The 17259-nt window shown below is 40.6% G+C and overlaps 1 protein-coding gene across 1 annotated transcript in view; it reads right to left on the bottom strand.

Moving 5' to 3' along the window:
* Positions 1 to 14987, bottom strand: part of LOC105493093 (NEDD4 E3 ubiquitin protein ligase) — a 167428-nt gene extending 152441 nt beyond the window's left edge. The window contains exon 1 of the mRNA XM_071066808.1: positions 14839 to 14987. Coding sequence (XP_070922909.1) covers positions 14839 to 14883 — 45 coding nt within the window. The 5' untranslated portion in view covers positions 14884 to 14987. The remainder of the gene's footprint in view (positions 1 to 14838) is intronic.
* Positions 14988 to 17259: the final 2272 nt, after the last annotated feature.

Here is a 17259-nt window from a genome sequence, read left to right as displayed (position 1 = left end):
CACTGCTGTCCTATTCGGCCATAAAAAAGAATGAGATTCCATGATTTGCAACAACACAGAACTGGAAGACATTAAGTGAAATGAGCCAGGGAGACAAAAACAAACTTTGTATGTTCTCATGCATTTGTAAGAAGGGTAGTAGGACCTGGGGGAAGTGGATGGTTAACGAGTACAAAAATATAATTAGATACAATGAATAAGAGCTAGTATTTGATAGCACAATAGGGCGACTACAGTCAGCAATAATTTGTTGTATATTTTAGAATAACAGAGAATAATTAGAATGTTTGTAACACAAAGAAATGATGAATGCTTTAAGTAATAGATAACTCATTTACCTTGATGTGGTTATTATACATAGAATGTCTGTATCAAAATATTTCATGTACCCCATCAACATATATACCTACTACGAGCCCATAAAATTTAAGCATTTTGTAAAATTTTGAAAGATTAACAAATATGAAGTATTATAGCACAAGAGATAGCAAATTAACTGATTCTATTCTAAAATTATTTCATTGGCAAGTAGTAGCTTGTATGTCTTTCTCACAAGAGGTCTGAGTAGGAGAAAATATACATATCATAGATTATTTATTTTAACCTTCTTCCTTCTAAAGGTTTACAAACACCCCTGTTCTAGGAGGTCTCACTAAATAAGACAGTCATGCTGCAGAATGATATTTCAGCCAATGATGGACAGCATATATGATGGTGGTCCCATAAAATACCACTTTACTTTACCTTTTCTATGTTTAGATATGTTTAGGCACACAATATTTACATTGTATTACTACTACATACAGTATTCAGTACAGTTATCATGCTGCAAAGGTTTGTAGACTAGGAAGAATAGGCTATATCACACAGCCTAGGTGTGTAGTAGGCTATACTTTCTACGTTTGTGTGACTACACTCTATGACATTTGCACAATGATGAAACTGCCTAATGACACATTTCTCAGAATGTATCCCTGTTGTTAAGCAATGCATGACTGTAAATTAAATATTCAACTAATTCCAAAACCCATATGGTAAATTAACACAACACACAAAAAAACTCTGACTGGAGATGCTAGAAAAAAATAACTTTCTTCCATCACCAAATAAAATTAAATATATAGCTGATCTTGCAAGAAAGAAGGGAAATCCTCAGGTATCAGAAATAAAGATGGAATTGAAAACCAGAGAGGAAAACATGTAAGCTGAAATTTCAGTTTTCTGAGGGGAAGGATTCCCAAAAATCAGAGACACTTACAGATTACCCTTTTTTTCTGGAAGGTCAATGAATAAATAGGCCAACTGAAATATTCCATTGGCCCTGATGGTCAAATTCTCACTATACCAGTTTACTGGGAAGTAACCAGACTACATTACAAAGTAGGAATCTCCAAAACTGGATCCTCCCGATTAAAAATCTCTTCTGTCATGACTTAATTAACAAGTACCATTTCTCTCAAGTGGTAAGGTATAATTGAAGTGACAACAGCAAATAATGTTACTTACCTTATTTTTTCTAAGTTCAGGTAGCAGTTATAATTTACATGACCATAACTGAGAAAAGAGATTATCATATATCTCTACAAAGTTAATCCATATTTGTGGAACTTCTGATATTAAAAACCATCCATGTTAGCCTTTACTGAAACACTCCCCAGCCTCATGGGGAAAATGTAACAAGCATTAATCAAAAACAATTCCAGGGGAATTATAAATAACACAGCTGTCCCAGATACATTTAACTTTTAAACTTTCTCCTTGCATTTCCCACCACGAAAAACAGAACTAGTTATTTTAAATGCTAAGATTAATTGATAAGCTATACTGATTAAAAATTTCTCTCAAAATGAAGTGCCATTTATTTTAATATTTGCATTGATTTTAACTTCATTTTATAATTTTATGCTAGAGAATTGTCTTTTCCATCACTTTCATGTGTTGACATTATAATCTCTCACATGTTTGAAAAGGAGGGAAAGCAGCATAAATGCTGCAACTAGAGAAAAATCTCTTCAATAATTTTAGAATTCTGATACTGAGTACTATTAACAGAAATCTGGATAGTACTTAAATAAATAAAAAAAGGAACAAAAGTTAAACACCCTTTCCGTAATCAAAACAGGGACAAAATTATACCAGACCAAGGCTCTTCACTAAAGCTTGAACCTTCCCTTTTCCACTCATGAGTAAAGAGAACTTTATTGTTTTTCAAAAATAAAATAGAAAGTTGCAAATTATAGGCAAAGAGATGTGCCCTTTTTGAATGACAAGGAGAAACAAATTGGTAATGTGATGTAATGTGTTATCTATGTAGGCAGTGTTAATTAAAAGGTAGCTTCCTAGGGTTGAAATTTTCTCCACAATTCATGAAGACATCTACTAACTGCTCTTCAATTTCCTGACAATGCAAAAAACAAACAAAACAAAACAAAACAAAACAAAAAACAAGAACAGGAAATGCAGGGCTGTATGTCTTTCCATTTCTCACAAGTCTTGAGAGATTTTCTTTTGTTATTCTTCATCCTTCTCTCATTCCTCTGTTGTGCCCCACCCTCATAAGTCTATTTTTAAAAATATATATATACTCCATTTTTACTTATCTCTGAGTTTTTATACAAGCTGGATTCCCTTACTACTTCACTATTAAAACCCTGTATCATCTGGGCAGAATCCTTTGAAGCCATTAAAAAAGTAATGATTATAACAGAATAATTATATTAATTGAAAAAATAAGAATGCTGAAATTTATTATATGACAACTGTAAAAATACACACAGAAAGATTAGAAGGAAATATGCAAAAGTAAAAATAGCTATTAAAGTAATAAGATCATGAAAGTTTTTACTTCTTAAACATTTTGTAAATTTTACATTGTATTTTTTTCTTTAAAGAAAGTTCTGCCCTTTCTTCAAAGCCCAAATGCCATCTTTTCTAAAAGTCTTACATGGAATTAATCTTCTCATTGTCAGAGGCTCATTTATGTAGCGTTTATCACACATTATCTTGTATCTCAGGCATAAACTTTATGCCTTTCTCCACTTTTAAAGCTGAGATTTAGGAAACTTTCTTTTCATTAACTTTTTATAATTTTTTTTTTTTTTTTTTTGAGATGGAGTCTCACTTTGTCACCCAGATTGGAGTGCAGTGGCGCGATCTTGGATCACTGCAACCTCTGCCTTCCGGGCTCAAGTGTTTCTCCTGCCTCAGCCTCTTGAGTAGCTAGGATTACAGGGGCGCACCACTATGCCCGGCTAATTTTTGTATTTTTAGTTTCACCACGTTGGCCAGGCTGGTCTTGAACGCCCGACCTCAGGCGATCTGCCTGCCTCTGGCCTCCCACAGTGCTGGGATTACAGGCGTGCGTCACTGCACCCGGCCATCTTTTCATTAACTTTATACCCTCTGAAATCAGCAGAATACTTGGCACACAGTAGGGGCTGACAAATTCTGGATTAACAAGAAACCTTTCTAAAGTAGCTGAAAATAGGAGTAAGACACCTTATTAAAAGCAGGGAAAAGTTTGCCTAATGAGACCCCAGCCTCATCCCCCAACTTGTGTCTGGGAACAGAGGCTGCCAGACCTGCATCCACCAAACAGAAGATTCCTCTCTGAGGAAACTGGGTGATCCAAGGGAAAAAAAATACTATAAATCGTGACATATGAGAATCCCACAATGAAATGGTAGGTTCAGATCATTCTACTGTGAGAGGCTCCAGTCAACAGTACCTGCTCCTCGTACAGAGGATGTAAGCCACCAAATAAGGAATAAATTTGGAAAGAAGAAAACAAGAAATTAAAGAAACAGTGCATTCAACACAGAAAAGAGATCAAGTGAATTCTCACAATGATGGCAAATGGAAGCCCACAGATGATGGCTACACAACAGGTGAAGAGAACAAGCAGTCCAGATAGAATGCAACACAGCAAGAGGCTGTCTTCAACAAGAATAAGGAAAAGAAAATGGCTAGCATTCATTTTTTAGTGTGTGTGTAGGGGTGTGTGTGTGTGTGTATATATATATATATATATAACATTTTTACTGCACTGAGTGGTTTTAAAGCTCTGTCCAACAGCTTGCAATTACATTTGCGACAGACATACGGAAAACTAAACCAAACAAAAATGTGAAATAATTAATTATAAACATAGTATAGTGATTCAGATGTGAATAGTACTGTATTTAAATAGGGTAATAAGGTAAACACAAAATATTCAACAAAAAAATTGCTAGGGAGGGATGCATATTTTTTCCTTTTTTTTTTTTTATTTATTTTTTTTTGAGACGGAGTCTTACTCTATCGCCCAGGCTGGAGTGCAGTGGTATGATCTCGGCTCACTGCATGCAACGTCTGCCTCCCAGGTTCAAGTGATTCTCCTGCCTCAGCCTCCTGAGTAGCTGAGACTACAGGTGCCTGCCACCACACCCAGTTAACTTTTGTATTTTTAGTAGAGACATACGTGGGATTCTCATGTCACCACCATGTTGGCCAGGCTGGTCTGGAACTCCTGACTTCAGGTGATCCCACCGCCTCAGCCTCCCAAAGTGCTGGGATTACAGGTGTAAGCCACCATGCCCGGCCTCCTTTTTTTTTCTCTTGAGCAACATGCTACATCACTTATGGCAACCATATTTTCCAAACGAAAAACTGGAACCTATGGATTGACACCAGTTTTCTTCCTCTGGTATGTAAATTCATTTGAAACAGTCTATAAAAATATAAATGGAAGATCACCCATACTGAGAAATAAAATCAATTAGAAGTGTCCTTGTAAAGCTGGAGTCTATGATACCCAAATGCATGAGTCAAAATTCTTCAAGAGTTTTTGACAGTAATAGCCACAATAAAGAAGAAATATCCAGAATCCTTCGATTTAGGAGTAAGCAGTAGTTCTCAAAGTAGATTCCATGGACTGGCAGTATGAACATCACATGGAAATTTGTTACAAATGCAAATGTTGAGGCCCGCACCTACTGAATCACACACTGTGGGGGTAGTCTGTATTTTAACAAACTCTTCAGATGATTCAGATGGACACTAAAGTTGACAACCACAGGTAGAGAACATGGGGGTAGGAAAGGAAACTGCTGTCGTTAATGTGGTTATGGAAGTATTCCTCATTTAGAATACTGGACTTTATTGAATCAATACTATATAATTTCTAAGAAAGAACAACTCATCACTTTACATCTTATCACTACTTTTAAGTGTGATAGCACCATATCTGTTTATTTATACACAAAGTATCACTGGAAGGATACACATGGAGCTGATAACCTGTAGGTTACTAGAGAAGGCTGGGAGACAGGAGTAGGAGGAAGGCTTTGGCTGAAACTTCAAATGCTGCTGAAAGAATGTGCAGCAACTAGAACTTTCACATATTACCAATGGGAGATTAAAATGGTACAATCGCGTTGGGAGACTGTTGGGCAGTTTCTTATAAAGTTAAAGACATAAATCCTATGACCCAGAAATTCCATTCCTAGGTATTTACACAAGAGAAATAAAAATATACTTTTATGAAAAGATTTGTAGATGAATGTTCACCGTAGGTTTATTCATAATAGCCCAAAGCTAGAAACAATCAATGTGTCCATCAAAGGAGAATGGCTATATTCATACAATGAAATACTATTAAGCAAGAAAAAGAATGAGCCATTGATACAAACAACCACATGGATGACTCTCAAAATAAAGAATCAAGACACAAAAGAGTACATAATGTGCATTCCATTTACATAAAGTTTCAGAACAGGCAAAAGTAATCCATGGTGACAAAAGGTTGCCTATAGAGAGTAGAGGGGTAGAATTGACTGGAAGAGGGCCCAAGGGAGCATTCTGGAATGATGGCAATATTCTATATCATAATTGGGTCATTGGCTCTACATGTTGAAAATCATCAAACTGTACATTTATGATCTGTGCATTTCACTCTTTGTAAATTTTACTCTTCTCCACGCCCATTCCATAAAAGAAGGCAAAATCTATACATTTTCAGACAAAAACAAAAACTGAGAAAGTTCAATTCCAACAAACAGTCAGTAAAAGATATTCTAGGGCCGGGTGAGGTGGCTCACACCTGTAATCCCAGCACTCTGGGAGGCCAAGGCGGGTGGATCACCTGAGGTCAGGAGTTTGAGACTAGCCTGGCCAACATGGTGAAATCCCGTCTCTGGTAAAAATACAAAAATTAGCAAGGCATGGTGGCAGGCGCCTGTAATTCCAGCTACTCTGGAGGCAGAGCGGGGAGAATAGCTTGAACCTGGGAGGTGGAGGTTGCAGTGAGCTGAGATTGCACCACTGCACTCCAGCCTGGGTGACCAGAGTGAAACTCCATCTTCCAAAAAAAAAAAAGAAAATAGAAATTCTAGATGATGTACTTTAGGCAGAAAAAGTGATCCCAGATGGAAAGGTGAAGCAGCAAGAATAAAGAAATAACTAGCAAACAAATGTTAAGCATATGAGGAACAAACATTAACTATGAAAAATAATGTTAATGATGATGACAATGGGGGGGTGTGTGTGTGTGCGCACATTTGATTTCCATTCCACTTTGTATCCGATTCCAAATCCTTAACGTGGCATGCCAGGCCTTGCCTGATCAGGCTGTCCTCTCCAGCCTCATCTGCTGACATTGTCCCTCTTGTTTTAGCACTCCAGCCTTCATGTTCGTCTCCATCCCATCTTTTGCACATGTGGTTCTATTTACTCGGAAAGCTTTTTGCCCTACTCTTCATCTGCTAACTCCTATTCATCCTTAGTTTCAATTTCCCTGATATTTTCTCCCTTCTCCACACCATACAAAATTAATTAATTTTTAGATATACTTTTTTTTTTGAGGCAGTCTTGCTCTGTTGCCCAGGCTAGAGTGCGGTGGCATAATCTCAGTTCACTGCAAACCCCACCTCCTGGGTTCAAGCAGTTTTCCTGCCTCAGTCTCTCAAGTAGCTGAGACTACAGGTATACGCCACCATGCCTGGCTAATTTTTGTATTTTTAGTAGAGACAGGGTTTCACCATGCTGGCCAGGCCGGTCTCGAACTCCTGACCTCAGGTGATCCACCCGCATCAGCCTCCCAAAAGTGCTGGGATTACAGGCGTGGGCCAGTACACCCAGCCTGTTATATATAATTTCATCTTACACTATTTTCCTTAATAACACTTATAAAACATTGACGTGTGATAATTTATTTAATGTTTCTCTCTCCCTCTTGGCTATAAAGTTGGTAAAGTCTATTGTATATCATTATACCTCATGCCTTGACCTACATGCCTGATACATAGTGTTCATCAAATATTTGTTAAGCAAATACAGAAATCAAGTACTTCAGAGGTCCACCTATAGGCTTTACCAAGAAAAGACAGAAGATGTGGAAATGAGAGCATAACAATTACAAGTTAATTTTGCACACATTCCATTCACATTCATCATCTTCCTGAGAAAAAGTCTCTTCTTTTAAATTATTTTGTGTATTACTAGCAAGAAAGTGGAAGGACCAAGGGTTTGTTATGAAAGAGATCTGTGTTTCAATCCCAGAGCCGCTACCTACTGGGAGAAGGTTCTTGAAGAAAGCAGAATCTCATATTCCTTATCTCTAAAATGGGGGTAATACTTCCTACTTTTGCAATAATGTTGTGATGAGTACAGCTAAAGTATGAAAAAATCTAACCTGGTGCCCGGCATATAGTGCATAGGCAGTTAAAGGCAGCTGTTATTTATTTAGGTTGACTCTTTCTCCCATAGGAGAATACTTTCACTAAAGCATCTTTATTCACGGCCATGATTGTTCATATTACTCTCTTTATTGCCCCAACATGTCTCACATGAGTCGAAGCCAGACATCTGAGTCCAGCCATGAGTTATAACAATGGGCTACAGACATATTTACTTAACTTTCAGAAAAGTCTTATCAAAATGCTTTTTGTTTATGCTATGCCTTTCTCCCTGCATTTATCTCCAGATTTCTCCTACCTGCTCCCCATTCATTTATCCTCTTAAAACTTTGATACGATTGGCAAGGAGGCCAGAAGAAACAGAAGTTGTAAAGGAGTAACATCAATTGCCACAGAATTCAGCAGAACAACGGGTTTAGCAATTCAAATTAGCAATCTGACTTAAAGATTCAGCGCTAGAGTAGATAACCATGATAGACCGAGAAGCAGTTGTGTTCAGCTGGTTCCGGCATGTCTCCAAATGCTGTAGAATATTTCTGAGACAGCAAGGGGATGGGGAGAATCAGCAGACTTAAATACTCTGCTCTGACTGATGTGAAATAATTATGCAAGATTCACCAAGTAAGTAACAGGGCCAGAATTCCAACCCAAAAGAATCCCATTTTCTATACCCCTGCTCACCCTAAATGACTTATTTACAAGGTCTCTTCCAACTAAAAGATTGTATTCCTATGTGATATATGAATTCCTAATTACCTATAAAAGAAATTATAGTTCCTTCTCCTCTTTTGTTCCTGGTGCATAGGAGTCAACCACAAGCCACTACAGAAAACGTCTGTGGGGTGAGGGGGAATTTCACAGAGGTGCATGGTTGGCATGCTTGCCAGCACGGGGCACTGAGGGGAGGAGGGAGGTGCCATACCGAGATGTACCAGAAGGGTGCCCACTGGCAAGGGTACTGAGGAGGGGAGGAGAGCGTTGCATAAGGATGTTGCATAGAGAATAGCAATATTCCCACTGGCATCCAAGGATGTGAAGAGCTGAAGTGGCAGAGGAGAAGTCTGCGTGGTCAGGAAGTTAGTTACACTGAACACATAATTAAATGAACAAATAACTATATTAAGGATAATAAAAGTCAAATTTTGTCACTGTTAGAAAAGGTACTTATGGCTATAAAGGAACTCAGGTGTTAGATTTGAATTGGAAAAAATCAGTATGAATTCATGATTTTTAAGTATATGTATTTACAGATTGATATAGAAATAGCTATAGATCTTTGTGTATACTTATGTGTGTATCGTACACATACACACACAAACACACATGCATATGCTTCTGAACTCTGTTCACTGAGATGGCCCAAGAGTATATCCCAGTAACAATGAGCACACCAAGCACCCAAATTGTAGCATGTAAAAACCACTTTATACTAAATAGGACCAGCGCTTCTAGGAAAATGGCTGACTGCAGATAGCTGAGCCAAGCAAAATACAAGAGAAGCCTGGAACAACTTCTGCCAGAAAGTGTTCAAAGAATGATGGGGACTTGTTACAAAGACCTAGGAACCTCCTTGAAAGGGCTGCCACTGGACAAACTGGGACAGTATGAGCAATAAAATATTTAATGACAGTAACTGATTACAACCTCTTGAATAAAGTGGGATTTTACAAGTCTATGCTGATAAAAATAAATGACAGGAAAAGGAAAGCTCTTCTTACACAGAACGCTAACTAATAGAGATGGAAATAAAACAAAACAGTGGTGTTTGGTTCAGATAGAATTCATCAATGGATGCTAAAACTGAGGATGAAGACTTGATAAGAAATAGGATATTGGCATAATCTTACAATATATCCCCCCAAAATACTATCAATTATAAAGAGATTAAAAGGGTGACATTACAGAGAATAAACCTGGCAGACACCAAGGTGACCAAGTGATTAAGGTTATTACTAACAGTGTTGGGACAAGTCAGCATCATGTGTCCCCTGGTGTGATGCATGGGAAGAACACAGCATCATTTCTGTGATTCCTGCCAAGAGAGTGTGACCTGAACATGGTCATCAAGAAAAACGAAACAAACCCAAAATGAGAAACATCATAGAATGTAAGGCTTGTCCTTCTTAAAATTGTCTGGGGTAAGAAAAACTGAGGAAATGTTACAGATTAAAAGAGACTGCAAAGACATGCCAAGTAAATGCAATATATGTTCCTAGATAGGTTCTTAGACCAGAAAAGGAAAGAGAGAAATTACTAGAACATTTATCAAAATGTGGATGGTATCTGTGGATTGAATGGCATTGTTGTATCAGTGTCCATTTCCTAGCTTGGAGGGGTGTATGGTTATTATGCAGGAAAGTATTCTTGTTTTAGAAAAATACACACTAGAGTATCTAAAGATGATGGGGCATTGTGTTTGCCGCTTGCTCTCAAGTGGTTCAGAAAAAGATTAATGAAAATGGCAAAAAAAAGGTGACGGAATAATTGCAGAGAAAAGGTTAACAGTTGCAGAATCTGCATGAGAAGGATACTGGAGCTCTTTGTGTTGTACTTTCAACATTTCTGATGGTTCAAAATACTTTCAAAATAGGATGGACGTGGTGGCTCGCCTGTAATCCCAGCACTTTGGGAGGCCGAGGCAGGCGGATCATCTGAGGTCAGGAGTTCGAGACCAGCCTGGCCAACATGGTGAAACCCTGACTGTACTAAAAATACAAAAATTAGCTGGGCGTGGTGGCACATGCCTGTAATCCCAGCTACCCAGGAGGCTGAGGCAGGAGAAATGCTAGAACTTGGGAGGCAGAGGGTACAGTGAGCTGAAATCATGCCATTGACTCCAGCCTGGGTGACAGACCAAGACTCCATCTCAAAAGTAAATAAATAAATTATTTTAAAATAAATTATTTTTAAAATACACTATATTTAGTCACTTCTTTGGTCCTTGGGTCCATGAAAAATACTTTATAATGATCGCGGAATTAAAGAGTTGCAAAAAAGCACTGATGGCAAAAAAAAAAATACATCAAAGATTGGGAGAGATTACTAATACAGCTGCTGCTTAAACTATGCTTCTCCTCCTTTGTGTGTAGTACATAAAGGTTTGGGAAGTTTGTTCCTAGACTGAGTGAGGGTCAGTTTCTGCTCAGCCTTAGTGGGTCCAGAAGTATCAGAATATGCCCTTCTTAGTTACTCTGTTGCTGATGCATTGTTGTGGCTGCTGCCACCAGGGGCATCTGTTATTCTGTACGTGCAAACTGCACTCTCCATACTGTCAGAGGAGACTCTAAACTCTTTCCTCTTTATTTCCTTCTTTTCCTTGCTTCAGTCAGGCTTTATTATAGGAAACAAAAATCATTCTCGATGTTTTAAGAGGAAAGAAGCTAATACAGGGGATTAGATGCTTACAAAATCTTTGGAAGAGCTGGAAGAGTAGATGCTAGGCTGGACTTCTAGAGCAGGGGTCCCCAACCTTAGGAACTGGCCACACAGCAGGAGGTGAGTGGCAGGCCAGTGAGCAAAGCTTCATCTGTATTTACAGCCATTCTTCTTCGATCACATTACCTCCTGAGCTCCACTGCCTGTCAGATCAGCAGCAGCATTAGAGTCTCATAGGAGCATGAACCCTACTGCGAACTGTCCATGCAAGGGATCTAGGTTGTGTGCCCCTTATAAGAATCTAATGCCTGATGATTTGTCACTGTCTCCCTGTTCCCCATTACCATCACCCACACATGGGACCATCTAGTTGCAGGAAAACAAGCTCAGGGCTCCCACTGATTCTACATTATGGTGAGTTGTATAATTATTTCATTATATATTACAATGTACTAATAATAGAAGTGGAGTGTACAATACATGTAATGTGCTTGAATCATCCTGAAACCACTAGACCTCATCCCCGGTCCATGGAAAAGCTATCTTCCATGAAACTGGTCCCTGGTGCCAAAATTGTTGGGGACTGCAGTTCTTAGAAGATCAGAAACAGGGCAGAACCGACCCACTCAGGAAGCTACTATCTCTGCCCCAATCAGAAAGGTAGGTGATCAGGAGCCATCACCAGAACTGATGACTTCAAGAATACAACCAATCTTGATGTCTGGAAGCTACCGCTACCACTATTTCTGTGACTTCTTATCAATATGTACAAAGCAAGTTACCAGATACTGGAATACTTTTGCAGAAAAATTCGATGTTTACATGACTGTACTTATCAGCAGAAAAAGCCAAAGAAACAAAACAATATGCTCCACCTCATTTCCACTCCCCAAATCTCAAGTAATTGCACTTAACTGGGGAGCCTATTTTGAATCCAGACCAATAATTTCAAGGGAGCGTGGGAAACAGTGTTTAGTTTTCCCACCTCCACATCACTGGGAGGTGCATGGGAAGGAAGTGGGAAGAGATGCTGAATTCCAGTCCCCGCATCTACCACACTGCTCCCCACTAAAGACCACTACATGTTATTCTCTACCGTTAATCTCAAGTGACTGTCAGAGCAAATCTGGTACAAATTATACTACACTTCCTCCTTGGTTTGTTAACACTTTAATGGCAAAATTCTGCACATGCAGCCAGGGCGTTCTCTTACTATAAGCCACTTATATGTGGAAGAAGAGTTAAAACTCACTGAAAAGTGAGAGGTGTTATGATCTACATTTTAGCATGCTTCAGTGCTGATATACTCACACACTGTGACTCAGGGACTATTCACTACATACTGATTAAATTACAATTCTTTCACTATCTTCTATCCCATTTCAAATTATTTTTCTCCCTGTTTTAGTTTCAAATTTAAAATAAGAATCCTCTCCTTTTGTTGTAATGAAAAAGCACTTTACTTTTAATCAACAGCAGAGGGCTACCTATTCCCAGCCTAGTCCGTGAGTTTTAGAAGTGACAGAGTTGCAATGCTTTCTTCCTTTAACAAAAGGGGTGTATGTGTGTGGTGGGGGGAGGGTGGGAGTGTGGTTCCCATCCTTCTTTTACTTTTGTGATAGACCAGAAAATAAATGGCAAATGACAGTGAAGAGATGGTAACCTCCACAAGAAAAAAAGTGACTTTTATCTTTCCCTCAGTTCGCGGCTGACACTATTTTTTTCCCTCTCTATCCCTGGTGCCTAGCACAATGCATGGTAGAGAGGAAATAGTAAATGAATGTCTGTTGAATGAATAATCCAATTACAATGGAAGAAGTGGAAAATTCTTCATCATCATGTCTCTTATCTTCCTATCTCACTCCCTTCCTCAATGTGGACAAAATAGACAGAGGGGGGATAGAAACAAATTAGAGTCATGGAATTGACAGCCAGAACTCCCAGAATGTGCATGGGATAGGCCCCATGCCATGAAACTTCCTAGATGTACAAATCCTTCAGCAAGTTCAGGAAATCCACATTTCAAAGGGTGGAGTTTCTGGCCTTTAGCCCCAGTTCCTTACAGACCACCCACTAACTGCCACAGTTAGTTTTATTTCAGCTGGGCAGAGCGGTAATGATTGAAAACAGAGAAATTACTAAAGTAGATAATTAAAAACACTGATCGTGTACCAAGAGGGAGTAAACAGATGGTGAATGATACCTTTGGCACTATTTTCTCTAAGATCAACTGGCTCTGTTGGAAGGCGGTGAGATGAGAAATCTGCAATTAGCAGGGCCTACCTGTGAATATAGCAGGGAAAGAAAGTCCAAGGCCAGCCTGACTGGGTTGGACACCAGCTTGAAGTTATCTGCACTGGGCAGTCTATGTAACAAGCAGGGAAATCTGACTGATAAGAAAGCGACCACAAGTGAAGTGCTGTATTATCTTCTGATCTCCTCTACAGAATAAAGGGGCCATTAGCTAGAATGTTATCTTTAGCTATAACACATTGACTGTTGTTTCTGAGGGAACTATGAGCCGCCATCATTTGTCCATCATCACTTTGTTTCTCTTCTGGCAGCAATAACTAGGAAATTAAATTCTAATCACATCACGTAAGCATTCTCAAAATACCCTGAAATAACTTGCCTGCATTAACAAATTGCCCACCCTTTATAAACAAAGAACTCTCAAGAGAAGTGTAAAATGTTTGACGACACCAAGTTACTAAGAGGAGGAACTATACAACTTAAGTCTTACAATACTTCAAGCAGTATAAATTAGGTTGATGAATTTTCAGTTAATTGGGTCTAATCTTGATAACAGGTACACGTGGCGCTTAGTCAGCCAAAAAGAAGGCAAAAAATTTGATTTTTTTCACTCGGAACCAGTCACTGTTAGACTATATACAGCCTTTTCATCTCCCACCTATTTGCATTTTTGAGACAATCTCCAAGAACACACAGAAGCCACATATCATTTACGACGGAACAACCTTTCCAAATGGTCTTACAATATTTTTAATAAGCATAGGCATAATCAGCATTAGTTATTTAGTTGAAAAGAGACAGCTTTGCCTTCTTCAAATCCCAGAGCTTAATCTAGTTTTCAAAGAGAACAGATATGGTAACTTCTTTATAAAGTATTTATACTTTTTTGGCTTTACTTTTTAACATCAACGATGACCGGTGAAAAAAAGCATGAACTTCTCACACTAGACACTTGTTGCTAAAGAAGAGGAGGAAAATTTGTGTTCCTGCTCTCCCATCCCTGTCTCTAGTTAGGGGATTAAAAAGGATTTCAGATAAAGGAGAAAAAACCAAACGAGCGAATGACAATTCACTTGGAACTCTCCAGACCGAAGTCCGTAAAGTTAAGTCGGCCCGGCCTCCGCCAGAACAAGCAAATCAACAGCAGGGATGCTGCGACCGTCTCCCCACGCCTGCGATCTCCGAACGCCCGGCGGGGGTGGCAGGAAAGGGCTGGCGCGGTGATGTGCGTCCCCCGCCGGCCGCCTAGCCCCCTCCTCAACACTTCCTGAAGGAAACTGACAAGGAAGGCGGCGGCCGCTCCGGGAAGGGGCGGGTATGGACCCGACAAACTTGCTCCGTCCAGCGAGCCCCCAGCGCCCGCGCTCCCAGCCGCCCCCACAGTCCCCGCGGCGCCTCGCGCGCTCCCCGGGCTCGCGCCGAGGGAGGAGGGGCTGACAGCGGAGCCTCCGGTCGTGGCCGCCGCCACTACCTCCCCATGTCCGGCAGCTGAATAACCCGAAGGGAAGCCCGCCCCGCAGCCCCGCGTTCCCCGCACCTCGTCCTCCAGGAGCCCGAACGCCTCCACCGCGCAAGTTGCCATTTCCGAACGCTTCCAACAAACCGGACACGCTCGCCCCCGCCCAGGGCAGGCAACTGTGGAGGAGGAGGAGGAGGAGAAGCGGGAGGAGGCGGGGAAGAGTTGGAGGAAGAGGAGGAGGCGCTCCCCCAGCGACAGCAGCGCCTCCCCCGGCGAGTGGGCGCTAGCTGCACCCGGCAGCGCCGCGGGAAAAGGCCGGCGGGGCGCGCTCCCGGGGCTGAACGGGGGCGCGCGTGGCCGGGCTCGGGGAGTGGGGAGAGCGAGCGGCGGGGCTCGGGTGGGAGGAGCGCGTGTGGCGGGGACCAGGGCGTGGGGAGCGCGCGTGGCAGGGCGCGCCCTCGGTCCCTTCCCCGGGAGGTGGGTGGTTGACGGGCTCGCCGGGGAGCCGGCAAGCCAAGCTGCAGTGTTTCTCAGCAACAAGTCTCGCTAAGATCCGACCCAGAGTTCGGCCTCTGACTAGACGCCCGGGAATACGTGAGCTTAATCCCCGCTTAAATCCCAAACTGAAAATTATAGCGCTTTCTTGTCGGTTAAGGCTGTCATTCCAATAAGAAGCTGGACCTTGGGACCGCCAGGGAAAGCCTGAGCGTGACAGCAAATGGGGAGGCCTGGAGGGATCGCAGCAGTCTCCGAAATTCTCTCCCTAGGATTTGTAAACACTGCCAATTCCTAAGCTATATGCTGTCCTATGGTCTGTCCATCTTTAAAGTCCACCAGTAACATCCAACCTCCAGGCTGACCCTCTAAACCTGCTTTAGCTGGGCATTGACCCGCAGCACTACCGGAAGGCAGTGAAGAAGAAGGAAAAATAAAATGAACTAGGACCTCCTGTAGAATAACTCCTGTGGAATAAGGTTATGGAATAATCATGCTTTTTAGTATTCCTGTCTGATGGGTTTTATAGATCCATAATTACAGGAAGACCTCCACCAAATAAGGCATCCATATAAAGAGTCTGGGGAGAATTATAAACACCCAGGCCACAATTTATATCATGTTGTTTTTATACATTTGCAGACATTTGCAAAATTCTACAATCTCAAAATCTAATTTTTATTTTCCTCAGTGATTTCAGAATAATTCTGATTTGTTTTTAACAGTTTAAGATGCTACGTGGAAACAAGGCTATAGCCCATATTACTGGTTTGTTACATAAGATTTTTTTCGTACTTGGCCGGGCACGATGGCTCACGCCTGTAACCCCAGCACTTTGGGAGACCAAAGGGAGTGAATCACTTTAGGTCAGGAGTTCAAGCCCAACCTGGCCAACATAGTAAAACCCTGTCTCTACTAAAAACAAAAATTAGCTGGGCGTGGTGGCGGGCGCCCGGAGTCCCAGCTGCTTGGGAGGCTGAGGCAAGGGAATCGCTTGAGCTTGGGAGGAGGAGGTTACAGTGAGCAGAGATTGCGCCATTGCACTCCAATCTGGGTGACAGAACAAGACTCCGTCTCAATTGTTGTACTTTTATGTTTGGTAGGATCCATTTCATTCGTATAATATGTATAAAAATTCTGTTAATGCACAATTCAGATTTCCTCTGTATTGGGGGAAAGAGATGGCACTTAATCGAACATGACTACAAAATTACAGAATGGTCAGGAATTGTTGGCTGACTTAAATCTAAAAAGCCATGAGAGCATTAGTTTGTTTTTTAAGCTGTCACATATCTGTGGGATGTGTGGGTTTAGAATAAAATAATCTGAAAATATTGTGTGCTCTTCTATTTTGCGAATAATATTTCCCTCATCTCTCATGATATACATTTTTATGTTTAATTTTAAGTCAGTTAAGTCATTTGAATTTAAGTTAATTCAGTGTCATTTCAGGGCACAGTTACAAACATGTAAGAACAGCTTCCGTTACTGCTACTAACATTTAATGAGTATATGAGAAGTATACACAGCCTAAAACTGGTAATTAAAAAAAAAATTCAGTAAATCTCCAAGGGATTATAAAGTAAAGCAAATCGGCCATTTGATGTAGCCAATAGGTATTAGTGATGATACTTCCGAAGACCGCTGATATGACTCATGATTTCTTATTCTGTCTTTCTGAATATGAAATCATGAAGAATTAAACAGGCAGCTACCAATACAAGATGAACTAGAGTAATTATTATATCCCAGTCAACAGCTAGGAGGGACACCTTAAAATTAACGAAGCTCAAATAGAGATGGTGATATCAGCTGGTGGTCCAATAACCAACCACCATTGGGAAAGCTGTTTAGAATGAAGAACCCTACATATCACTCAACTGCGCAGAACTCCCATGAAGGTCTTTTGTCCACCGAGGCTGCCTTCAGTTAGGTTCACGTTGATTTGGTTTGAGTATGTGTATAACCATGTGAGAGGCACGTGTGAAGAATGTGATATGGTGC

This window comes from Macaca nemestrina, chromosome 7, assembly GCF_043159975.1.
Source record: "Macaca nemestrina isolate mMacNem1 chromosome 7, mMacNem.hap1, whole genome shotgun sequence".
Lineage (NCBI taxonomy): Eukaryota > Metazoa > Chordata > Mammalia > Primates > Cercopithecidae > Macaca > Macaca nemestrina.
This window is presented reverse-complemented; position numbering and strand designations above follow the sequence as displayed.